The sequence below is a fragment of the Phascolarctos cinereus genome, unplaced genomic scaffold (assembly GCF_003287225.1).
Source record: "Phascolarctos cinereus isolate Bilbo 61053 unplaced genomic scaffold, phaCin_HiC Scaffold_1;HRSCAF=81, whole genome shotgun sequence".
In the NCBI taxonomy this organism is placed as follows: domain Eukaryota; kingdom Metazoa; phylum Chordata; class Mammalia; order Diprotodontia; family Phascolarctidae; genus Phascolarctos; species Phascolarctos cinereus.
In genome coordinates, this window is record NW_027555514.1 from 185,233,401 (window position 1) to 185,260,088 (window position 26,688).

At 40.6% G+C, this 26,688-nt stretch overlaps 1 protein-coding gene across 2 annotated transcripts in view; it reads right to left on the reverse strand.

Moving 5' to 3' along the window:
• VWF (von Willebrand factor) overlaps positions 1 to 26,688 on the reverse strand; it is a 202,473-nt gene that overhangs the window by 50,730 nt on the left and 125,055 nt on the right. For both annotated transcript variants that reach the window (XM_078155450.1, XM_020994141.2), the window contains exons 26-34: positions 25,220 to 25,378; positions 24,293 to 24,428; positions 16,046 to 17,421; positions 14,133 to 14,249; positions 13,887 to 14,027; positions 11,577 to 11,720; positions 9,583 to 9,747; positions 8,342 to 8,385; positions 7,400 to 7,577 (exon numbers count right to left, since the gene is read on the reverse strand). In XM_078155450.1, the coding sequence (XP_078011576.1) occupies positions 7,400 to 7,577; positions 8,342 to 8,385; positions 9,583 to 9,747; positions 11,577 to 11,720; positions 13,887 to 14,027; positions 14,133 to 14,249; positions 16,046 to 17,421; positions 24,293 to 24,428; positions 25,220 to 25,378 (2,460 nt within the window). The remainder of the gene's footprint in view (positions 1 to 7,399; positions 7,578 to 8,341; positions 8,386 to 9,582; positions 9,748 to 11,576; positions 11,721 to 13,886; positions 14,028 to 14,132; positions 14,250 to 16,045; positions 17,422 to 24,292; positions 24,429 to 25,219; positions 25,379 to 26,688) is intronic.

A 26,688-nucleotide genomic window follows, 5' to 3' on the forward strand; every position in this document is an offset into this window, starting at 1 on the left:
TGTACCAGTAGTAATTTTGACTTAATACCTTCAGAGACCTTGCAACAAGGCCTGTTTCTGGAGCCAAAACAAATGGTCGGGTCTCAACACTCTTTCCTTCACCTTCATTTGCACTAATCAATAAATTCTCAAAATTCCTATTAAAGTACCATTTGCAAGTTCTAGTTATCATGGAGCTGGAGAAAATGATTCTGTGAAAAGTCTTACATTGAAGCAAGTATAGCTATAAGGCACTCAAAATGAAAAAGCTTAGGCTTTCACATGACACACCAAGACCATGTCTACACTGGCAACTGAAAAGACAAAGAAAAAAAGATATAGAATAGTAGGGTCCCTATCACGTAACCTCACCCTCTGTAAAATATCATTTTCATAGGATGCCACCAGCTAAATGCAGACTGCAACACAGGCTTTTTTTTAAGTTAATTTTTGATAATAGAAATTATTACTGTTATTTTAAACTCAATTGCAAAGACTATGACATGCATTTGGATTTGTCCAGCAATGCGTATAGCTGGGATAGACAGAATAAATGATCAATGAGGAATGAGAGAAGGAGAGTGAGCTAGACTGTGTTCGGGAAATTTCATTTAATAACCCCCACACTTCTCACAGACAAAGGGCCATCTTGTTAATACCAACCCTCTACCAATGTAACAGCACGGCAGCAAGACATAGAACATGATAGCCTACAAAGAGCTAAAAATGAATTATGATGGGTGATGGAGAGGTACATAGTGGGTAACCATTGTTGTTGAGTCATTTTTCAGTCATGTCTGACTCTTCGTGACTCCACTTGGACTTTGCTTGGCAAAGATACTAGAGTGGTTTGCCATTTCCCTCTTCAGTTCATTTTACAGATGAGGAAACTGAGGCAAACAAGGTGCAATGACTTACTCAGGGTCACATGGCTAGTAAGTACCTGAGGCTAGATTTGAACTCAAGAAGAGAAGTCTTCCTGACTCCAGTCAGGGCACAGGATACACTGCACCACTTAGATGCCCTAGGGTAACCAATGAGGAACTTCAAAGAAGAAAGGGAATGAAAAGTTTTGTCAAGGAAAAGCATAATAGTAAAAGAACATGGGCTGGTTACATGGGGAGGGTGAGGGATGACAATGGACAACCAGAGAGCTCCACTGGGAACTTTGCAATATCAGGACAAAGTGATGAGGGCCTGTATCACATTGGGTGTACCCATGGTGAATTTATGGGAGAAAATGGACAAGAGCTGCGTAGGATGGTCAGGTATAGGAAGAGTTCTGCATCATTGGAAGGAACCCCCAAGTCAATGAGAGGTCAACACCATTTGATTATTCAAGTGTTAATATTTAATGTGTACAACAAATATCAATTAACCAACAACCTGGAAAAAACTACAACCAAAACCCAAATTTGGACCATTAACATCTTAACTAAATATGCAAGTGAAAAATAATTTAATGCTACATATTTAACCAAATAAATCTGGAAAAAAATTAACAAAATGTGTTTGCTTTGTCTGTACCCTTTTCTAAATCTTTCTAACACTCAATTAGTTTTGACTTTGATTTATTTTCTTTTTTATGTAGCTATAGCACAATGATCTCCGTGGTTGGGGGATGGAAGATTGCCACACTGATGAGATTACAGATCCACTGAGGCATCATGGAAGTACGATTTTAATTCTAGGAGGTAATCTATTAGTATTTGGCTGCTATTACAGCAAGCTGACAAACTGATTTATAAAGTATTGGGAAATAAAAACATTTTTACTATTTTTGCTTGACCAAACCATAAGAAGGAGATACTCCACCTTTTCCTCAGTTCTTGCTTTATTTTTTTTCTCTTTTTTCTTTAAGGCGATTGGGGTTAAGTGACTTGCCCAGGGTCACACAGCTAGTAAGTGTCAAGTGTTTGGTCTGAGGCCAGATTTGAACTCAGGTCCTCCTGACTCCAGGGCCAGTGCTCTCTCCACTGCACCACCCAGTACGTTACGCCTTATCAACGTAGGAAGCGCTATAAATTTGCCTCTGAGTACTGACTGCTTTAGCTGCATCCCATAGATTTTGATATGCAGCAACTTTGTTGTCATTTTCTTTGACGTAATTTACTCTTTTACCCAGGCATAATTTACTAGTTTTTTTTTTTTTTAGTTTCCACATGGACCTATAACTTTTAGTCATAGTTTTTTGGTTTGGATTTTTTTCTTTATCTGCATTTGTGATTTCATCTATGTAGGGGACTCACGGGTGTGAAACTCTCTCCACCAATGCAGATTGGTAACTCATTTTTTTTTTATCCCTAGGACTTAACAATACTTTATATATTGTCAGCACTTAAATTTAATGCAGCATTCTAATGTATCTACATGAGGTGTTATTTATGAGCTGTGTCACCTCTACAGATACAGCTTCCACCTCTTGCTGCTACTGATTTGTTTGCTCATGAAGTCTCTGTCCAGGTTCAAAGCAGTCCAGGGTATGGTTATCTCAGGAACTGATAAAACTGCAGAAATCCTCTTTCTAACCAGTTCAATAACAACCCACCCCCAGCCACTGCCCTACACCACCCATTCCCTCTGCCTTGGCCTACACTGAGGAAAATCTCTCTCTCTCTTTTGGGTGGATTTACCATCTCTCAATCCAAACTATATACTTACAGGCTTAGACACAAATCATTTTTAACTTTATAAATAAATAACTAATAAAATAATAAATGCCATAAACTTTAATAACAATTTCAAATAGCATAGAAATGCAAGCAAGCATTTAAAGGAACAGGCTTCCATTTGAAGTCTATGATGGCTACAGGAGGGTTAAGCTTCTTTCCATTCTTTTTCTCTACCCTCTCCCAATATGATTAAAGGGAAAATGGGAAGTAATGGGTCTGGATAGGAAAAGCCATCTGCAATTTTTTTCTAGGTTTCCCCCCCAAAAAAAAAAGTTTCAGGGAACTTTTCTATGTCTTGTGTAAGTCACTACTAAATGCAAAAAAAAAAAGTTCTTTTTGAGATTTCCTCCAAAATCTCAGAAATTTGGGGAATTCTGGGTAATGACTTCATACAAGGCCTTCCTAACTCCATTAAGTTTTCATAAGAATGTTCTTGGGGAAGCAGCTATCCTAAGTTTTTCTGGAGAGTTAATTCTAGATTATGGTCCATGCTCAATAATTTTGTATATGTCACATTCCAAATCATTAGTCGTCTTTCTTGAGAAGTCCACCGTGATCCTGATTGATGTTCTTTAGTTTGTCATTTCTGTCTTCTTCCAACTTGCCATATTTTTCGGTGACATTATTAACATTAAAGTTTAGCTACAATGTACCTAGAAGAGTTAAATTGGGTGTTTGTTTTCTCATGTCCATATCTCATGGATTCTTTTAGTCAGGAAAGTCCTGGATTCAAGTCTCTGCTCTCATACATACTGACTATGTCACCATGAGCAAGTTACTTAACTTCTCTGTGCCTCAGGCCACTTTCTAAGGCTTTAAGTCACAGAATAGTTAGCCACCTGCATTGGTAAGAGTTTCCTTGCTAGGAATTTGTGACAGATTCTCTCTGTCTCTCTTTCTGTCTCTCTTTCAATATATGTATATATATATACCTTTTATATAGGTTTGTGTAATTATATATTATGTGTGCATATAGAATATATTAATACACACTATCTAGATAGATAGATATAATTGTCACTTGCTTTTCATAATTCTGGAAGGTTTTTTTCCCCCTGAAATAGAGTGCTCATGTTCCTTTTTTTTTTTTTAGTTTTCCTGGATGTCAGTAACCTTGGGATTGCTGCATTTTGACCTATCCACTATCTGCATATTTTCCAACTCTCTTAGCATTTATTTCCTGAGGTTGTTTTTTTCCTTTCTTTTACATGGTCTGCAATTTTGCTTTTCACTTGTAGGAAACACATTGTTTTTACTTCTGTTCATTTTTTGGGGTTTTCTATTATGTTCTCAATGGTAATTTTTTTTTCACTATTTCCTCCAAATATTTTTACCATCATGAAATTCCAGCTTCAAATTTTCCCATAATTTTTAAAATTCCTAGTTCTTGTATTTGTTCTTATAATTGTCTTACCAGTGTTAATTCTCATTTAACTTTTTTTGATTTGTCATTTGTCTATATGAGGATATCTTTTAGGATATCTTATATTATTTCTTACCTATATTGTATCCTGTAATTTAGCTATTTTATTGTTCCCCAGTATTTTAACTGTACTAGAACTTTCTTTATTTTGCTCATTTTCTTTTAATTAATTTTAGAGCCATGAACACTCCTCCCAATTCCATGCTGGGTTAGCAGGAGAGACACAGAGGGCCAACATGTCCAGAAATGAGAGGAATCTTCCTTCTTCTCTTTCTGTCCTTGTGGCTTCCCTGCCGCTTGCCTATGTGGCTACTCAATGCTAGGAACATTCTTCCAATGTAAAAAAAAACAAAAACAAAAAACAGACACTTGGGGAATTCTTGGTAATGGATTCATGCTAGCATTCCTACTCCATCAAGTTTCTATGACAGTGTCCTTGGAAGAGAGATTACACTGCTTTCCTGGAGGGATAATCCTAAAGTCATGGTCTTTGCTTATTAATTTAATGTCATAATATAATTTCTCTAATCATTCTTTGTCCTATTTGAGAAGTCCACCATGATCCTGACTGATGGTCCTTGGTATCCAATTTCTGTCTTCCAGCTTGCCAGACTTTTTCTTTGTCATTGTAATCCTGAAGTTGAGCTATAAATGCCAGGATTTTAATGTAAGACCTCTGATTCCAAATCCAGTGTTCTTAAGCAAAATGTTCAAACCCCCACCATAGAAATACTGTAGTTACAGAATTACAGAATCCTAAGAGTAATCAGGGATCTTGGAGGCTATCTGGTCCAACCCATTCCTGAATGAGAATCTCCTCTTTAACTTACCTGACAGGTCGAAATAATGACTTTGCTCGAAGACTTGCTAATGAGGAAGAATCCACCATTTCCTATGGCAGCCCATTCCACTCTGCTTGTGTTCGTGTATGCGTCTGAGTGAACATATGTTCAGCTGTCTAACCCTAACCTTCCCCTCTGCTCTGTCCTAATCATCATGCCTCTGGCCTCCTATCTCTGATCTTAGAACACGTTTTAGAACTGAGAATCCCTATCCTTCTCCCTCCATTTTTACACGGGCGTAGGCGTCTAACCAATGCCCAAACTTCGGAAAACAAGTGGAGAGCATCCATCTATTCGCACTGTCTTTGAAGAAATGAGGGCTTAATTTAGAGGGATTCTGAAAGAACATACACAAACACACACCAATTTTATGATTTCCTCACCTACAATTTGTCCAAGATAAAGGTTGTAAACTTGAGGTAACATGGAGGGATGGAGCAGGAAGAAGATTGGAGAGAATGAGCAAAGGGAACATGGGGAGAGTAAAAGAGGCAATGAATTTACTCTGTCCCAAACTCCTGAGTTTTGCTGAGTGAATTAATGCAATAGATGGAATGTGGCCAGGAGAACAGTACATTTGACTACCCAAGATGGGGGTGGGACCAGCGGGTGGAGGAAAGAAGGAAGGAGAAGTCTTAAAGGAGAAAAAAAAATAACCCTGATGATTTAAGTCCTTTATATGACACAAAAACAGCAAATTTTGTTCCTGTAATTTGCTACAACAGGAAGCCAGATCTTCATGAGTTCATGTCTAGCCTCAGACATTTACTAGATGTGTGACCCTGTTTGCCTCAGTTTCCTCACCTGTAAAATGAGCTAGAGAAGGAAATGGCAAACCACCCTAGTAACTTTTCCAAGAAAACCCAAATGGGGTCACAAAAAGCTGAACACAACTGAAGTAACTGAGCAACAACAAAAAATTGCTACAGATACCATAGCAAACATATTCCCAAGGATTTACTCTCATATCACATATCTGCATGCTGCTGACTTATCTTCATTTATAATGTAGCTTGTACCCAAATACTTCAGATAATAGATCAATGATTTTGTGACTCTAGACGCAACCTACAAGCTCCTTCAAGGGCCTGAGATATGAATGCCGGCCTAGTGGGTTAGTGAAAAACTTATTACCCAATGAAGGACATGTGAATTTTTAAGAACTATGAAAGAAACATAGCAGTTTGAAGTAACATGAGTATTCAGACCTTTACCAGGCAGGATTCTTAAGGCTCTTTCCACCTCTAGAATACAAAATTACATCACCTCCCAACAACCTAGTACAGAAAATACCTTTATCAGTAAGATAAGGGAAACTTTCAAGTTAACACATTATATTTTGCCGTTGGTCCACTAAAACTAAATATCCTGGACCAGCAATAAATAGGCAGAGGATAAGTATCTATCTCTCTATTTATTTATCTTTCTATCTACAAGCATTTATTAAGGTCCTATTATTTGTCAGGGACTAAGCTAGGTGCTGTGGATATGAGTACAAAGATTAAAATATTCCCTGTTTTAAAGAAGCTTACATCCTAATAGGGGAGACTAGTACATATATATGTATATACAGTAAATTTAAAAAGAATATAAATACAAATTAGTTCAATACAAAATGGTTTGAGAGAGAAGATGTTAGCAGTTAGAGGTTGGGAGGAATCAATAATGGCTTCATGTAGAAGGTGGTGCTTGTGTCCCATCTTGAAGGAATAGAGGGATTCTATGAAGAGAAGGCAAAGTAGCAGTGAATTCCAAACTGGGGGGGCAGGGGAATGCTTCCTTCCTCTGTGAGCCGTCCTCTCTTCTCTTTCTCCAGTTCATTCTCTTCCCAGTATCAATCCAGCCATGTAGGATCACCCAGGCATGTGGTTGGTAGTTTTCCTGATCATGCAGCATCAATTACTACATCCTCAAGCCCAGGGTCTTTTGTGCCCCTATTGAGGTGCAGTGAGGCTACATAGCCAACAACCATGCTCTACATTGCCTTTAGAATAGTGTTTCCCCTCAAAATGCCATTGGACATAATCTAGAAAGGGTTGTTATGTTGACTTAGATCATAGGATTAAGAGCTCCAAGGAAAGTACTTGCAGTTCATCAAGTCCAATTCTTTGATTTTACAGATGAGGAAACTCAGACCTAGAAAGCTGAAGTGACCTACCCATAGTCGTACAATGGCAGAGCTGAGATTCAAACCCAGGTCCCCAAACTCCACACCTAGTACTCTTTCCACTCACCAAACCATGTCTTTCCAAAGGAACAGAGGCAATGAGAGTGCTCAGTGAGACTTGCCATAAACAATCCCTTCAAACCCTAGGATGGGTGAATATTAATGATGGAATGGTGGCACTGATGAATGTAGGCGAGAAGGAGAAAATTCTTATTACCTAGCAATAGATTTTTTAACTTATTTGCAAAGTTGTGCTAAAAGAGTTGCTGTTTTAAATGACCCAAAGTGGACGATAAGCCATAAAACATAGACTCACAGGGGCAGGTCCAACGACAACCACAGGTCTCCTCTACCTTCACAGCAGGTTGGCTGTTAGGGCATGTGGGTCTGGGCCCATTTTCACAATTGACCCGGTGACTCTCCATCAAGGTCTGGCCATCTGCTAAACAGGTTATAGTGTGGCACTTGTCAGCCAATGTCCACCTGTCCCCGGGCTGTGTGGGAAAAGAGAGCCATATTCAGACAACGGTAAAAAGAAAGGGCTGTTTTGACAGAACTGATATTTACCAGTGTTTCCCCCAACCCACATGCAAAGCTGAGTCTGCTCTTCCTTCCCTAATCCTTAGACATTATCTTTCCCTAAAAGGAGACAAAGCTGTCCCCAGGATCTGATTGGCTCATTTTCTCCAAGGCAGTTTCCTGGTCACCTACATCCACAAAAAAATCTCAACCATAGGCCACCCTGGACCACACAAGCCACCATATCCTACCCTGGCCATACTCTGTCCTGCTGACCAGATATTTTCCATATGGAGATGAGAGGGGTTGTGTCCACAGAAGTTAAGTGTGACTGCATCCATGTTACATATCTTTGCTGTATTGAGGGCCTTTTGTTAAATGTTCAATGATTTGTGAGTGCCTCACTTCATCTCAACATCAAACTTGAACTAAGAGGATGTTGGTATTAGAGCTGCCTCTGACAATTGGTGACTTGGACTCTGGCTAGCAGATCTAGCTAACCACCAGAAAACTGAGATCTGAGTACAGGACCAAACAATCCAAGGAAGTGATATCTGGGAAAGTGGGAAAGAGTCAGGGACCAAGTCACAGGATCATAGGCCTGAGGAGCAAAACATTGGTGAGAAAGAATAAGACAAAGATTTGAGTTAGGACCTACCTGAAAAGCTTCCCAGTACAAACAATGCCTCTCAATACAAAATCACAATATTTCTCTCAAAGTCAACCACAAAGCACTTACCCTCTTTTGATTCCCATCTTCATCCAAACAGACTTTGGAGAAACCTGGAAAAACAAAGGAAGATCTCAACCCACCACCAGATAATAATTCTCTATATGTGCAGAGGTTCTTAACCTTTTTTTTTACATCATGGACCCCTTTGACAGTCTAGTGAACCCTTCTAAGAATAATGTTTTAAAATAAATAAAAGAAAAGAAAGTACAGAGGATTATAAAAGAAACCAATTATATATAGAAATATAGTTTATAAAAAAATTTTAAACCAAGATCATAGAACCCAATTTAAAAACACTTGCTTTATCATATTCAGTTACCTGAGAAGATCCTCTGACCTGGACCCAATTGGGTACAACTGTGAGACTCCCTCCACCCCATGCCCATCTCTTAATTGGACTAATTAGCTGATTCTTGGGGAACAGCTTAAGGCAGTAGTTAATAACCACAAACTATTATTGTTCATTGTGTTACATTAAAATCAGGAAAATTTTAGAGGAGATTTAAAAAAGAACTCTCTAATCTTACATCTAGTAAACTTTATGAGAAAGTAAACGAGATTGAAGTTGATTCTAGAACCATTCTGTCATGAAGCTAAATGACAGAATTATTTAGGTGTAAGCAGACTGTTCTCTAGGAAAAGGTCTCAGCATCTGTTGACTGGTCATTTGCCTCCCTGTATTTCTTTTATTTCCCCTTCTCTTTTCAAGTTCCCTCTCTGAAACAGGCATGGGTTTTTTTTAGCATGAATGTTTATTATTGGTTGAGAGAAGTATTGTATACTAAAAGCCTGTTAAGAGATTCTTTGTAGAGTTTAACCTTTGCAGAGCTATTCTTCAGAGAAAAACTGAGAGTGACCAATCCCAAAAAATCACCTTAGATAAGAAAAGCAGGTCAAATACATGGGCATCTCAGGTCTCTAGAATGGATCCTCAGGATATAGAAGATTTGTGTAATATTTTGGAAAGAGCATTGCCTTCGAAGACAAGAGAACCTGGGTCAAATTCCCCCTCTCAATTTACGACCTGTGTGACCTTGTGAAATTTCCCTGGGCCTTAGCTTCCTCATCTATGATTTGAGGGAATAGGACTCAGTGGCCTCCAGGGGCCCTTCTAGCTATGATCTTATGCTTTCTCTGGGTTTCAGTTTCCAGTAAGATAATGGGAGTAGACTAAGCAATCTCTAAGGTTCTATTTAGCTCTAATTTTTATTATCTTTATGATGCTGTAAGAGTCAAAAGGGACTTACCAGAGCATAGCCTGTACATAAATGTGCTGTCCAGAGTGACCATAGTGGACAGATCTTCAAACCGCTGGAACTCCATGATGTTGGAGGAGGAAGCTGTCCCCGCCAATGCTCTCACCTGGGATTTGTCATATTGGTGGCCCACTACGATGGGGAAGACTGACACTCCTGTCATGTGTGGGACGGGAAAATATCGAAGAAAGGGAGATAAGAAAGGTCAGAAAGCAACCTGCTCTGGATGGTGAAGTCCCAAAGGGACTGTTCTGGGGTTTTTGTTCGTTCGTTTGTTTTTTAATCTGCTCTCTACAGAGACCTTCCTTTTGTTTCTCAGAGAGGGAGTAGAAAAATCTTCATTCTACAATTCTCTAATTGTAACAATTCCTATGAAGGTACTAGTATTAGAAGTTAGCTTTGGTTTTGTTCTGCCCTCCCATTAGTAACATTCTGGCCCTTAGAAATGTAAGGTCAACTGAATTTCACATGCATTTTTAATGTGAGAGGTTGCACAGTAAAGCAGAAAGAACCCTTGTCTTAAATTTAGAAAACTTGGTATCAAAGCCCAATTTTGGTAGGTTCTTACTACCTAACAAGCAAAGTGCTTCATAAACCTCCAAGTATAGAAAGGGCAGACAGTTGGTGCCAATGGATAGAGCACCAGGCCTGGAGTCAAGAAGACTTGTCCTTCCTGAGTTCAAATCTGATCTCATAAACTAACTAGCTGTGTTATCCTGGACAAGTCCCTTAACCCTGTTTGCCTCAGTTTCCTTATGTCTAAAATGAGCTGGAGAAGGAAATGGCAAACCATTCCAGTATCTTTCCCAAGAAAACCTCAAAAGGAGTCCCAGAGAGTCAGATATGACTGAAATATGACTAAAACATTACTTCATGCATGCTCATACTCATGCAACATACTCAACCAGATCTTATTGTTGGACAACTCTAGGAGCTAACGGTATCCTCTGATGCTCAAAATACAATAGTAATCCCGATCTCTAAAATTAACTGACACATTTCAAAACCTGAAATGATCTCCATCTCACTAAAGAGGTCAGGAAAACCTAAGAGGAGGATAAACAATGCTGATTCCCCAGGTTAGGGTTTGTAGTTAGATGGATAACCCAAAGAACTGGTGTGTACATGTAACAGATAGATAGATACATACATACACATATACACACATACATATATATACATACATACATAATGTATGTGTTTGTGTGTATGTATGCATAGATAGATATAAATGTATCTTGAATGGACACATTGGCTAGACATTGGCATATATGTGCATATGTGTATGCATGCATACTTGTATGTGTATGTATGTGTGTATATCTTGCATGGAAAATGGACTGGACCCAGAATTGAAGGGGAGAAAGACAGCAAACGCAGCTTCCTTGGGAAATGGCAAAGTGCTTTTAATGATTCCAAGTTTCTCTGTAAAACAAAAGTCCATATTTTTACCATCACTACTCTTCCAACAATGTTGTATAGCTATGAGTCATAGAATACCACTGTACCTAAAGAGTTAAAATTGGAGGGTCTCCTAAAGGAGCAATGGTGGATGTGAGGAGGCTACAGAATCTTAGCAATGAAGAATGACCCAGGAAAAGAAGGACGAATGAAAGTCATTGGATACACATATGATCAGAAAAGAAGTTCAGGCAACCACTTACTGAAAACAAGGTATGACACAGGTTGAGTCTGAATATTGCACTAGTGGTATCCATATGATGACAAGAGATCTATAAAAGCCCCAGTATATTGGACAGGCCCCTGTAGCAGATTTACAGGAGGACCAAAGATATCACACAGAATAAGAAACTAGGGATGGGCTGCATCACTGAAGACCCTACACCAACCAGACCAAAGATCCATCAAAGGGAGTTTCTTAGTCTCACTTTAAGGGTATTTTCATGGTTCAATACTGCATCAGAAACTGAAAAAAAAAAATGCCACTTTTCCTAGTGGGAAGGGAACAAAAGAGGAACACTTACGGCTAGCTCTGGCTGCATCAGCTGCTACATCCACAGCATCCGCAGAGACAGCTGTTACCAAAATGACTATCAACTTGGACGCATCCGGCCTCGCACCGTGGACTTCCGAAGTGGCATATCTGACAGCAAAATTCAAAGCGTTCCCTGAGAACAAAAAAGCAGGCCCTACAGGGTCAGTATTGATAGCAACATTACAAATATCATAGTCCTAACACTTTTGTACCGAGTATGAGAAATGATGTCATCTGAACTTCTTTCAACCAATTAATCAGCCAGCATTGATTAAGCACCTACTATATACCAGGAACTGATCCTGTGGATTTTAGAAATTTATGCCAATAATTTATGTGTATTTTAGGTCCAGAGGGCTACTTTACAAATGGAAATATCTAGATGATCCCATCATTTTTCTTCTCTCCAATCTCCACATCTCATTTCTTCCTTTTTCATAAATGCTTCACAGCCTCTGAATAGCTGATACAAATTCAATTAAATTTTAATTGCATTCATAAACTATTTAGTAAGCACCTGCTATGTGCTGTGTCCCCTCCTATGTTCTTGTAGGAGACCATGGCTCCAGTAAAAATCTATCTCCACTGATGGTATTTGAATTCAATTTATTTGGTTCTGGGGTGATTTAGGATTTCACAGACTCATAGAATGTCCAAGTAGAAATGGACTTCAGAAATTATCTAGTCCAAACTGTACTTGAAACATGAATCCTGGGGTTGTTTGGCACTGATAAAGTACCTCTAGTGCCAGGAAAATCACTTCCTCCTAAAGCAACCCATTCCACTTGGGAAAACTCTATTAAGAAGCTTTTCCTTATGGTAGGCTAAAATCTGCCTCCCTTTAACCTCTGTCAATTACTTCTACCTATTGCTGTACCCTCTGGGGTCAAACAAGTCTAATACCTCTTCCATGTGACAGCCCTTTAAATATGTAAAGGGCTTCCAGTATAGCATAATGTCTCCCCCTAAGTGTTCTCTTCTCCAGGGTAAAAGCCTTTCTCCAGTTTCTTTCAGATAAGTAACTGTTTTCCCTTTCAATTATTTCAGGCAAATTTAATGTTTGGGTCAGGGGGGTGTAAGAGGAGTGAGTTACTTGTCCAAAGTCTCACCTTAGTCTCAGCAGTAGGGCTTAGGTATCCCAGCCCCTAACTATAGACCCAGGGGTGGTGAACCTGCGGCCTTGAGGCCACATGTGTCCCTCTAGGTCCTCAAGTGCAGCCCTTTGACTGCATCCAAACTTCACAGAACAAATCTTTTTATTAAGGATTTATTTATTAAGTCTATTCTAGACCATTCTCTGATCTGTTAGTGAGAAAAGTAAGCAATACCTGCGGTCAGTTACGAGGGCAGCCACAGCCCCTGGGGCAGAGCTGGAGTTCTCCATGAGCATCAGTAACACAAGGAACTAAACCTGAGACTACAGTGGAAACGTGAAAGAAGTTCTCAGTGCCACCTTCTATAAGAGCACAACTTTGAGAAAAGTGAGGCAGCATCAACTCAATCTCTGTCTTCAGAGATCCAGCCTCTTTAGGGTTCTGCATTATGGCCTTTATTTGTATTATATCCAGAGCAACTCTCAAGTGGTTTTCTCTTACATACATGTATGTATGCATGTATATACACACATACACCTATACCTATATACATGGGTGTGTGCATGTACATATATACATACATGTATGCATATATGTTTATATGTCTATATATTTCAGAGAGAGAGGGAGAGAGGTAGTGATGCTGGCAGTTTGCCCATGTCTTGCATAGGTAGAAGGTCCTAGTAAAATAATTGAGAATAGTATTCAGGGATTCTAGACATATATATATATATATATGTAGATATATATATATATATATATATATATATATATATATATATATATATATATATATGTAGAGAGAGAGAGAGAGAGAATCCAGAATCCCTGAATACTATTCTCAATTATTTTATTTGTATATACACATATACACACACACATATATACCCATGTATATTATATATACACACATACATATACATATATACGCATATAAGTATACATGCATGTATATATAAATACAAGATATAAGTAGCCCCCTAGCGTCACTATCTCTCACCACCTTTCATTTCTATATCCTATCCCTATCTACCTTCCAGTCCCAGAAAAACCATAATTTCACTGTCCAGCCTGCTTGGCTCTGAGACTACCGCACATTCTGTTTCCAAGATTGTCCAAGAAATTTTCATCCCTATATTCCATGGATATATTTCATTTGACAATCAAACCCAGGTCTCCTGACTCTTTCGTTCCCACCCCCTTACCTATTAGGCTGGAGCCCCCTTCAAGCCGCATGGGATCCACAAGGCTCAGTATGTATTCTTTATCCTGGGGCACATCCCACGGGATGTCAATGGTGGTGATACTTCCATACTGGAGCACTGATACTTTAGTGGCATGAGGCCCTAGAAAACATAGAACAGACTGTATCATCCCTCAAATCAGGTGGGACCAATACATCCAAGTACTAGCATCTCCCTATTATCCTCCTTCATCTCATCCCCACTCACCCAGATTAGCCTTCTTAATAATGGCTTTGGCAAAATTCTTCATTTCTTCAAAATGAAAAGCTGGGACATTCGAGGAGCCATCCAAGAGCAGCACCATGTCCAATGGCTGAGTGCAATCTGTAAATAAGATGAATGTGATATGGGGCTTAGAATGGAGGTAGTGGTCCTCAACTACCTGACAAGCACTGGTTGCCCATATGGTCTGTATGCACTGTAGCATACATTGCATTCATAGACTTCTATTCTTTGACATTGAATCCAGGCTAGGTTTGAAAGTGAGGAAAAAAAAAGATATAATCTTGAGACTCAAGAGGGTTCCAGCCTTTAGGGCATGGAGAAGCATTCTGAGAACATATCATATTCCTACTGCCACTAGTGTTGGATAATATTTCCTTGAAGAACAAAAGACTACAATTCTCATATAGATTAAAACAGAAGTATGTAGGTAAGGGTAGAAGACAAAACGGGGGTAGGCGGACAAGGTGAAACAGATAGCTTGAGACATTCGTGGAGCAATATGTTTACAAATTCTGAGCTCTAGGTTTTTTTAGGGCCAAGTCAATAAGAAATACATTATTGTACTAATAAATGTGTGATGGTAATAAGAATATGTAGGATAACACCGAGGCGTAGAGAAGCTGCTTTTTGATAAGATGAGGGTATCGCATTACTTTCTACTAAGAAGAAATAACCCAAGAAAAGGTCATGAGATCATAGATTTAGACCAGGGGTGGTGAACCTGCGGCCTCTAGGCCACATGTGGCCCTCTAGCTCCTTAAGTGTGGCCCTTTGACTGAATCCAAACTTCACAGAAGTTCACAAACCCCACTCCTGTGTTAACCCCTTAGTTTTATAGATAAGGAAACTGAGGTGACTTGCCCCAAGCCACAAAAGTCTTAAGTGTCAGAAGCAGGATTAGAACCCAGGTCCTCTGACTTAAAAGCCAGTATTCTTTTTATTGCAACTTAGTCTGTAGATGTAGATGACTTAAAAGTCCATGAGTCTGGGGAGCAGATGCATAGAACACTGGCCCTGGAGTCAAGATGACCTGAGTTCAAATTCAGCCTTGGACACTTTACTAGTTGTGTGACCCTGGGCAAGTCACTTAACTCTGCTTCCCCAAAAAAGTCCATGAGTCTAGTATAAGCATTAAAAAAGAGTATGCCATAACGAGCAATTAATGTGAAGCCAATAATTCTGGCAACTTCAGTGACTCAACTTAAAACAAGTTTCATTATATGCAAGCACATCTACCACTTAAACAAGAAAGCTGCATTGCCACAGCAGATGATTTTAGGATGATCTCTGAAAGGCAGCAGATAAGTAACCTGATTGGTAGATTGTCACAACTAAGATATTGAAAGAATAATAAGAGGAAGGACTCCAGTGTGTTAGGTGGAGGATTTACTGGAAAGTATGGGCAAGAATCACACATGACTAGAAAGCCCTGTGTCTGACCAGCCAGAAACTGTGCATCCCTAGCAGACTTCAAGATTCCACAGTGAGAGATCAGAGTGGGACTTTGGTGGAGGAAAAAACATTACTCCATGAAATAAAAAATGAAAGGATAATCTTTTGTTTTTCTCCAGCAACTTCCCCCAAACAGGATCAAACATTTGAGGTGATCTCATGCATCTTTTAAGACACCTCTGGAAGGTTAAGAAGGCTCAGGGATGAGTCTCCCTGCTTGAGAAGTAGAAGATTTGAGTCATGGAAATTGAGCAATGAATGGGAAAAAAAGGCTTTCCCAAAGTCATAGCACTAATCAGTGATAGAATCAGGATTAGAACCCTGAACCTGCCTCCAGTTCCCCAGCCCTCTCACAATTTTAATGACGTTCCTGGCTCTAAAGCTTGGAGCATCAATTAAACCCAGCTTTTAGGTCTTCCCCTACAAAGGTGGAAAGATATTACCCAGAGCCGGCGGTAGTGTGGGTAGCCTCAGTCCCTCATCATAGCAACATCTCTGCAGAACCAAATCAGGAGCCTCCCAAGGGAGTCTGTCAAAGTCATTTATCAGGATTGGAGCATTGGGCCGGCTGATCATCTCTAGTTCATGAATGTTAGCATGGGGGCCCACACCAATGGGGATCACCTGAATATCCTGGGGTAAACGTTTGATCTCATCAGTGGCGGGATTGCCCACCACCATGTACACTAAATGAGGCACTTGTTTCCGAGTTCCTTGGCTGGAAGAGAAGGTGTTCTCAGAAAGGTATTCAAGGGCTTTCCCAGTGTTGGTCCTGTTGCCACCCCGATAGCGTATCTGCTGGACCTTGTCCAGGATGTATCTCTTGGACTGAGTCTCATTGAAGGAGAACTCCACAGTCACTGCATAGGAATACTGTATGATGGAAATGTGGATGCTGCCTTGACTCACATCCATCCTTTGAATCACCTGCTTCATGAACTCCTTACTCTTGTTGAAGTTGGCTTCACCAATCTTGTCCGAGCCTTCTAGCACAAACACCACATCCAGAATCATGTGTCTACTATGTAGAGAAGTTGGGGATACCAAGAGTTCTGGGCTGGCAGTAACCTGTGCCATCTGGGAGGGGATGGTAGCAACAGGAATATCAGGTACCAGGTCACAGAGGTAGCCCAGGATCTCATCCCTCCTTTGCTCCAGCTCATTCACACCGCTAAGCAAATAGGCTTTGTTTTCTGGTGCCTGCTTCTCAATGAGACGAATCTGCTTAAGGCTAGCATGGGGCCCTAAGCCCACTGGGATCACAATGACCTTCTTCTTCTTCAGGGCTTGGACGTAGCGGACTATGCTCCTGGACATGGGAGGGGGCTCCTCACTGGCTGTCAGAAGCAAGGCAATCCGAAATGCTTCGGGGCGGTCAGCTTTGCTAAAGATATGGAAGAGGGTATACTTCAGGACTTCACTGGTAGAAGCCACCTTGCTGCCGGCATACTTCACAGAACTGGTGATCCGACGAAGCTCTGAGGGCCGCTTCCGGTCTTTCAATGAAATGTAGGAGTGGGTGCCATCATGGTATTCCACGACAGCCACCCGGATGTACCTCTGAGAGATGTGTAAACGCTCCATCACGCCTACTACAAAAGCCTTCAGCGCCTCAAACTCGGCCTCTGACAGCTTGGAGGAGCCATCCAGCAGGAAAGCCAAGTCCAACATCTTGCTGCAGTAGAAACTGTGCAGGGGAGGCTCGGGGGTATCCTCCTGGTATGCTGTGGTCGGGGCAGCAGTTGTAAATGATGAGGGCAACTGCACATCTCCTGGCTTCTGGCAGGCTTCACAGGTCAAGTTCACACCATCACAGTGGCTGTGGGGGAGAGCCAGAAATGGTTGGAAATGCTAGAGAATCTATGAATAATCTAGCTCGATTTGTCATAATTGTAAGCCTATTCCATGTGTGAACATACTTTTAGTAATATGCACCCCTTAAATTAGAGGCAGTTAACTGGTGAAATGGAAACAGCATTGGACCTAGAATCAGGAAGATCCAAGTTGGAATCCTGTCTCAGACACTTATTAGCTGTGTGACCCAGGACATACCACCTTACCTCTCTCATCCTCACTTTCTATATGGTAAACTGAGGCACTTGCATTCAATGGCTCCCAAGGTCCCTTTCAATTCCAAATCTCTGATCCCATGTTCCTATCATTGCATACCCTTATCTGCCCTGAACTTCCACATCATGTATACCATGCCTCACCACCCCCATTAATACATACCAATTACCTAACTGATACAAGCACCTAGGTGGCACAGTGGATAAAATACTGGGTCTGGAGTCAGGAACACCTAAATTCAAATCTATCCTCAGACATTTAGTAGCTGTGTAACCTTAGGCAAATCATTTAGCCACTGCCTGCCTCAGTTTTCTCATTTATAAATGTGGATAATAATATCACCTACCTCCCAGAGTTGTTATGAGAATCAAACAAGATAATGCTTGTACATTGCTTAGTCAAGTGTCTGGCACATAGTAGGTGTTTGTTTCCTTCTTTCCTTCCTTCCTAATTAAGCCAGATGGCTTCAGAGGAGAAAGTGAGGCTGGTGACTTTGAACAGCCCTCCCTCACTTAAATCCAATGCATTTGCAAGTCAGGGCATCATCTTCCCAATGTGGTGGTCCTCTTTGAGAATGAAGGACAAACCACAACCTGTGAGTAGTCTGAGCTGGCCCCTGAGGACCCAACTGGCCAGTTTCAGTTCTGCAACTCAGCTCCTCTCCTCTCCTCTGCTTTTCTCTCTCCACATGGGGTATCAAGACTTTACCTGAGGGTGATCTGCCCAAAGGAAGGTAAATTTTGAAGGCTGAAACCTACCTAGATATCTCGGGGTTTACTGGCTAGACTTCTTTCTCAAAGACCATGCCTTAAACCCAATTCACTGTGGTTATCATGGATTGGCCAATAATAGGTCCCTACCCAAGCACCACTTAGCGGTTATTATTTGGGCCCTGGTGGGTCAGGGTGAAAGGAGTAGTAATTGTTTCTCTTTTTGTCAGAAACCCTGAGTGTCTTCACCTCTCTGTCTGATTTTTTTTTTTTTAGATTGAAGGAGCCATCACTTGACTCACTTCTTAAACAGCCCTAATCACTGAATGGGCATTGCCTCAGTCAAAGTGAGAAGTTGGAAAGACCTTACCTTAAAAAGGCTGATGTCTCCCACTATGTTGTGGGCCATCTCCAATTGTCCTGATCCATATCTGGCCACTGACCCCAAATGGCTCCAGAGGACAGAGTAAGGCTGGTGACCTTGCACAGCCCTCCTTCACTTAAATCCATTTATTTGCAAGTCATGGCATCATCTTCCTGATGTCATGGTCCTCTTTAAGAATGAAGGACAAACTACACACAATTATTCACCCTTATATAACTTTTGAGACAGCTAGGTGGCTCAGCAGATAGACCTGAGTTCAAATCTGACCTCAGATACTTAATAGCTATGTGATCCTGGGCAAGTCACTTAACCTCTGTTTGCCTTAACCTACTGGAGAAGGAAATGGCAAACCATTCCAGTATCTTTGCCAAGTAAACCCCATGGATGGTATTGGCATGCTGTGGTCCACAGGGTCACACAGAGTCAGACACAACTGAACAACTGAACACCATACAACTTGTATCCTTACAGTAAAGAAAATTCTTCAATTATAGGAGGGAAAGCCTTAATCCATTCCATGTATAAAGAAAGAAATTTTTATGTTTGGTGTATGGACTCAATAATACATGGTGACTCAAAGTTAACTTATTTTCCTCATGTGTCATCTTAAATAAAAGCATGCAGTTATAAACCAAACCCCATTACTGCCATTTCCAAAGAATTACCTAAATCATTTTGTTATACTGGAACTTGGTTTTCATCAAATAACACACACACACACACACACACACACACACACACACACACATATTGGCTAAAGCTTGGAAATCTTCCTTATAGAGAAAATTAATGTGGTATTTGTTGTAATAGGATTTCATAAGTATAATTTTATAATTATAATAATAAAAATAATAATTCTTATCTACATAGAATTTTAAGGTTTACAAAGTATTGTTTTTTTTTGTTTTCCATAACAACCCTGCATGATTGGCAGCACAGGTATTAGTCCCATTTCACAGACAAATTCCTCTGTTGGATTAGTATCTATCTAGCCCCCAGCAATTGCATTCTAGACCCTTCTCATAGATGCAAGACACTTCAATATAGGAAGCACAGGGGGAAAAAATCTGGATGAATATCAATAGAAAGGGAGACAAAAATCCTGGTTCTGCTGCTTACTACCCAGAAGGCCTGAGTCAATTTACATAACCTGCCTGAGCCTCAGTTTCTCCTTCTATAAAATAAGGATAACTGTACCCAGAGCATGCTTTAGCTCCTAGAGTCTGGCTCAAGAAAGTAAAGAGTCAAACCAGAAGTTAGGGCCATGAACAAATTTAATAGCATCTTTGTTCTATGTACTACCATGAGGCCTTTTGTGAGCCGATGGCCAGCCACCTGTAATAAGGATGGCTTCCCAAGCTCTGGGAAAGTTTCCCAGAGTTAAAGCCAAAGAATAATAGTAAGCCCTTTCTCTATAACAACAGGTCCAAAGTCAGCAATGGGGAAGGAGCAGTCAGACTCACTTACCTTTTCTCCCTCCTTTCCTCCATCAACCAATTACAATTCTCAAAGATCTCAAATCATAGATCTGGGAGCTGAGTTAACTATTCTTTCCCCATGAGTCATTATCCTGCCCTGGAACTCCTTGGAAATCAAAGAAAACTAAAACTTATATTAAAATGGGACTTTTCCTGTACAAAAGGGGAAAGCTAGGAAGCCATCTTTGGAGTTGCTATGCACCCTGGACCTTTTGGAGATTTTGGAACATTCTGCCATTTTGTACCAGTCTTCCTGAAGTCTAAACTGCCTGTAAAGAATGCCTTCAATAAATCTTAGGTGCATAGGTTAGTTTTGTGGGGATGTCCTTTCCCTTACCTTTCCCTCTTTCTAGCTGAGTGTTGATTTACCACCAAAGTGGTGCTTCCAAGTATAGGAATTAAAAGGAGTAGGAAAACTAGATCAATTCTTCTCATTTTAAAGCAAAACCCTACAAACTCAGAGAAAGAGCCTTAACTCATCAGGGTTTGCAGCACAGAGGCAAAGTAACAGAAAGAGCATCTGAGGGGAAGACAGAAGTCCAGGCTCTAAGCTTACTATCCAGATGGCCCCAGACAATTCACAAAAACTTCCTGAGCCTCAGTTTCTTCATCTATAAAATAAGGATAATAAAAATTGTCTTGCCCACCTGGTTCCTCTCATGAGGAGCAAATGCATAAGAAAGTATTTTACAGATGTACAATATTGAATGTGTGTTTACTCTGTTAGGTAGCAAAGAGAAAATAAGTCTAAAGGAAAATACATTCTTGATCTTTAGTAATATAAGTGGGCATCAGATATCTGGATTTGTTTCTTTTTTACCAAATTCTCATGTTATAAAATTTTTAATTTGACAAAGTTTGTCGTGAAAAATAGATTCTTCCCGGAAACAGAATTCAAGAAGAAAATGAACTGATTAAGACCTTGGGAAAACATAATACCCACTAAATTTTTCAAGGCTTCCATATATACATCAAAGTATTTATGGCAAATGTGGTAAAAAAAAAAAAAGATGGCACAAAGCAGATGATCATTGACTGGGGAATGGCTAAACACACTGAATGTTATGAAATATCACCGGGCACTGCAGAAGCAGTGAATATGATAAATACGGAGAAGCATGGAAAGATATGAGCTGAAGCAAAGTGAGGAAAGCAGAGGCAAGAAAATAAAAGACGCAGTGACTACAACAACCTAAACGGGAAAAAATAACCTCCCAAACAACTTAAAATGAACAGAAGGAGCATGGCCTCAAAGAAGAAATATAACAAGACACGTCCTCCACCCACTCCTTTGCAGAGGTGGGGAGGGGAGGAGTGGAACATGGGTATGGCACACTGCCTATATTATCAGATTTTTTCCTTCTTTTTCTTTTACAAAAAAAAAAATTTATATGGAATGGTTTTCTGGAAAGCGATGTGTGTGGAAAGACAAGGATATGCACACACTTTTGCATTTATTGAAGTAGTTAAACTTGAAAATAGTGTACTATGGGTTGGGCTAAACGTCCTCGGAAGTTCTGTTCAGCTGGACAATTCTGTAATCCTGTAAACAGGATGAGATGAAAGCAGAATGGCCAGTTTCAAGGCTATAGGTCCAACTCCATCTGGTCATACACAGCCATCGCTCCACCTGTTCACACATGAAAACAACCCAAAGGTAAGGTGAGATCTGCCCCAACTGGAGAGAAGGCATGGCTGCTTGCTTCCAGATATTAAAGAATAACTTCAACATGTAACCCTTCGGACTGTTACTAACATTTTCAGAAATCCTGCTGCTACTCTGCTCAACGAAATAAAGATCAAAAGCTCCATGTTTGATGAGCACGTCAACCCCTTGCAATGAATCCATGGCCACTCAGGAGTGCCTACAGGCTAGGAACTGCTGGACTAAATGATTAAAGTCTTGATGCTACTATTCTATGCGTTATCACCTTTGGTCACCTTAGATGCCCATATGCTGCATAGGATCGTCCCAAATACCAATCAAGACGTTACCCAGTGGGCTGAGAAATAAGGGGACCTGTACTTTTCAAATGATCAGAGAGAAAACATTAACTTCCTAAGCCCCTGGAAACACAACCCAGAGGACAGACTAGCATCATGAATGATTTCCCCAGTCTGCTTTGGAGAGGCCATCCAAATCCTTATTAGAAGTAAAATTAAAATCTCTATTAGCAATCCTCTCCTCCCCCTGCCCTTTGCAGGGGAGGTGAAGGATATGTCTATGTTCTTCAGCCTTTATTTCTTGAGATCTTTAATCCAGTCTCTGTTCTGCATTTTCCATCAGTTTCAATTTAATCATGGGAAGGAAAGCGGGGCAGAGCTTCATTAGGAAGTTAGTTCCTACTTTCTGCGAGCTCAGAATCCATAGGATTTATTGCTTTAATCCTTGAGTTAACATTACGTGAGTGACATACTTTCTAGTTTCCTGTTTCCTCTGGGTCTTTGCTTTAAAAAATCACCCTGGGCAACATTTGCTCTTGTTTATACAGATGGTGGGTCAGGATCTGACTCTGGTAGCTGTGGCCAGAGCACACCCCCCCACCCCACCCCAGTGGGTTAAGTTCTCATAAGGGCCGATCAGTATTAGGGAGTGGTGTTGAATGTATTGACAGCTTAATATATGTTAGGTTACTATGAAAATGACTTCAGAAAACTCAGATCTCACCACTAGGAAACTGCACTCTACTCTGGGATGTGAACCCAGGGGAGGTAGATATTGGCAGAGGGGTTATGGTCAGGGGTCACTATACATAAGAATTAATCTGTGAATTTTCAGTGACATGAGTCACTTCCTGCTGATCCCTGTACCCAAGGTAACAGGAGTTCCTCCCTCCTTCTCTATATGTTCATTCCCAGAAAAAGTCTGATATTCATAAAATCCTTCCTGTGGTCCAGAAATGACATACTTTGGACATAAGAGCTCACATTATTATAGCATTTAAGATTGATAAAGCATTCTGTGTGGGACAATCTTGATCAGTAGTACTAATACTATTATTTCCATTTTACAGTTAAGAAAACTGACACTCAAAGATATGAAGTTACTGACACATGATCATCCAGCTAGTAAGACTCATAACCAGGATCCAGACCTAGTGTTCCCGACTCCAAATTCAGGATTCTTTCCCTTCCACCATTAAGTCAACCCCCTGTATTCAGTCAAAACTATATCTAAACCTTTCTAGACCCACAGAAGATGGAGAAGGGATAGAAGGTTTTTAAAGATTTATTGGGAAGCAACATTCAGAAACTTCCCCTACTGATAACATCTAGCATCTCTCAGTCTACCCAGTTGCAAAGGCTTATCTTATATAATAATAGCAACTGACATTTGTATAGGACCTACAATGTGCCAGGAACTGTGCCTGGGTGCTTTACAATTATTATCTCATTTGATCCACAAAACAACCCTGGGAAGTAGGTACTATTATTATCCCCATTTAACAGGAAACTGAGGCAAACATGGATTAAGTGACTTGCCCAGGGTCAAGTCACTTGTAAGAGTCTGAGGTCAGAGTTGAACTCAGTTCTTCCTGATTACATGCCCAGCACTCCATCTACTATGCCACCTAGGTGCCTGATTATACTGGAATATGTATAATCAAAACACTGTATTCCTTCCAGCTACAAATGAAAGTCAATTATTAGCACTTCAGATAAAATGTCACTTTCCATGATGAAAATTTTTCACCTCTTATGATGAAAAAGGACCTCCATAGAGAGAACTGGTAAACTCTGCATATAGATCAAAGCATACTTTTGTCACTTTGTTTTTCTTGCCTTTTCTATGTTTTTTTGCAACATGACTAATATGAAAATATGTTTTGCCTGACTTCACATGTATAATTGACATCATATTGCTTGCCTTCTCAGTGGGGTAGGGAAGGGGCAAGAGGGAGGGAGAAAATTTGGACCTCAAAATGTTTAAAAATAAACATTAAAATTTTTTAATGTAATTGGGAAATATTTAACAAAATTGTGTGTGTGTGTGTGTGTGTGTGTGTGTGTGTGTGACTTTGTCAAACTAATATGCATCTACTTTACCAAAGTTTGCAGAGGTTGGGATCATCCCGGTTCAAGAAGATTCTCTTTCCTTGTGAAAAGCGTCGACCCTCCAACTCACATACAGGACAGTCCGCAGGGTCAATACAGGTCTCTGACAGTTCATCCAGGATCTTTCCTGCCAACAAACCAGTCATTTCAGTAGGAGCTGTGGCTACCATTGTGCCCCATGTAAATGACCCCAGACTAAGAGGACGAACCCCAAACTCAAACTCTGGGGGTCTCTTCTTGTCTCTTCCATTCATTATTTGAGAATACTGGTACCTGTCTGCCTTACTTCTTCGTGCTTTTGTTTCCCCTTCTGCAAAACAGGAAGAACCCAATCCAGCCTAACCCACTCTGTACCTTAAAACAAATAACACTCTTTCTACAAGTCCCTATAACTCTTCAGAAGAAGGATGCTACATAATCTAAGAAGAGAATAAAAGACAAGGTATTAGCAAGTGAACCATAGAACCTCTAATCTACTCTAAGGTCTTACTGAAATGACGAGTTAGATCTGGTTTTAACTCTACAGAACTAGATTTCTATGAAACAGAGCCTGGGATAATAGATTTGGAGCTAGAAGAGAACTTAAAGACCATCTACTGAACTCTCCCCCATTCGATATATGAAGATTTTTAAGTGGCTTGCTCAAGGTCACAAGGCAGTAGGTGACAGCAATAGAGCTTGACCCTGGGTTCTCTGACTCTAACTCTAGTGCCTGATGTTCAAGAACAGCTGAGAAAACTTAATGTATGGTCATGGGTCCAGCCTGCCATGTTGACATGCCTTGGCACAGGATGGTCCCAGGGAAACCAGGCTAGGGGAGGTTAGCCCACATGCAAGCCTGTCCTACTCTTCTAGTCTATGACTCATTCAGGGATTGAATCCTCCAGGGATTTCTATGATACAATTGGGAGTAGTTACCTGGAGGGCAGTGTGCATGGCACCCTTCCACACACTGCACTGGACATGAAAGTGACTCGGGGTGCTGGCATGTGATGGGGCAGGCAGAAGCACAGCTATTATAGCGCCACTCACACTCATACCCACTTTCTCGTTGATTCTTCTCCTCACAACTTTGTGCTGTTTAAAAGAGAAGACATCCACAACAGAGTAAAGATATTAAAAGAAAAATCTTAAAGAAACCAAAGGGTTATGGGGATAATAGTTATAGGGGGAAGCAGGTAGAGAAGGTGATGGAGGTGGTTCAGGAATACTGGTGTTGATTAGAGCAAAACCATGATAGGGGAGATGATAGTAACAACATCCTAATGTTGGAAAATGATGGCACTCTGGGTATTACAGCTGAGAACTTCTCTGGGTCTTTTATTTTTGTTGTTGTTCAGTCGTTTTTCAGTCATCTTACTCTTCATGACCCCATTTGGGGTTTTTCTTGGCAAAGATACTGGAATGGTTTGCTATTTCCTTCTCCAGCTCATTTTACAGATGAAGAAACTGAGGCAAACAGGGCTAAGGGACTTACCCAGGATCATACAGCTAATAAGTGTCTGAGGCCAAATTTGAACTTAGGAAGACGAGTCTCCTTGACTCCAGACCCAGAACCCTATTCACTGAACCACCTAGCTGCCCTGGGTCTTTTACAGAGAACTGGAAATCACTAATGCTAGTGGAATAGATGTTTTGCAGTGACATTTCACCTCTATGGGTCCCCAAAGGCATTAGAAGTTGTCCAAAAAGTGAACCAAAATTTCATCTCAGTTACCACCAGAAAGAGACTGCTCTTTCCCTCCCTCCTGGTTTTCCTTCTTCCTATATGACCATTCCTTCTCTGTCTCCTTTCCTGGATCCTCTCCCACATCACACCCTCTAACTGTAGGTGTCCCTAATGGATCTGTCCTGGATCCTTGTCTCTTCTCCCTCTACACCACTTCACTGGTGATCACATCAGCTCCTACGGATTTAATTACTATCTGTGCGCTGATGATTCTCAAACCTGCTTTTCCTGCCCTAATCTCTCTCCTGACCTCCAATCTCACATCTCCAACTCAATATGTTCAAAACAGAACTCATTGTCTTTCCCTCCAAAGCTCCTGGCCTTTTACCCTTCCTCTTACTGTAGAGGGCAACACCATCCTCCAAGTCCCTCATGCTCCCAACCTAGAAGTCATCCTCAATGCCTCACTCTCTCTCACTCCCCATATCTAAGCTGTTGCCAAAGTCTTTCACTTTAACCTTTGCAATGTCTCTTTCTGTCCTCTGACACCATGGTACTCTCTAGTGCAGGCCTTCATCACCTCATACCTAGATTACTGCTGTAGCCTGCTGGTGGGATCACCCACTCAAGTCTCTCCATCCTCCATTCACTAGTCACTAAAATGATTTTCCTAAAATGCAGGTCTAATCATGTCACACACTCCCACCCTGCTTTCCAC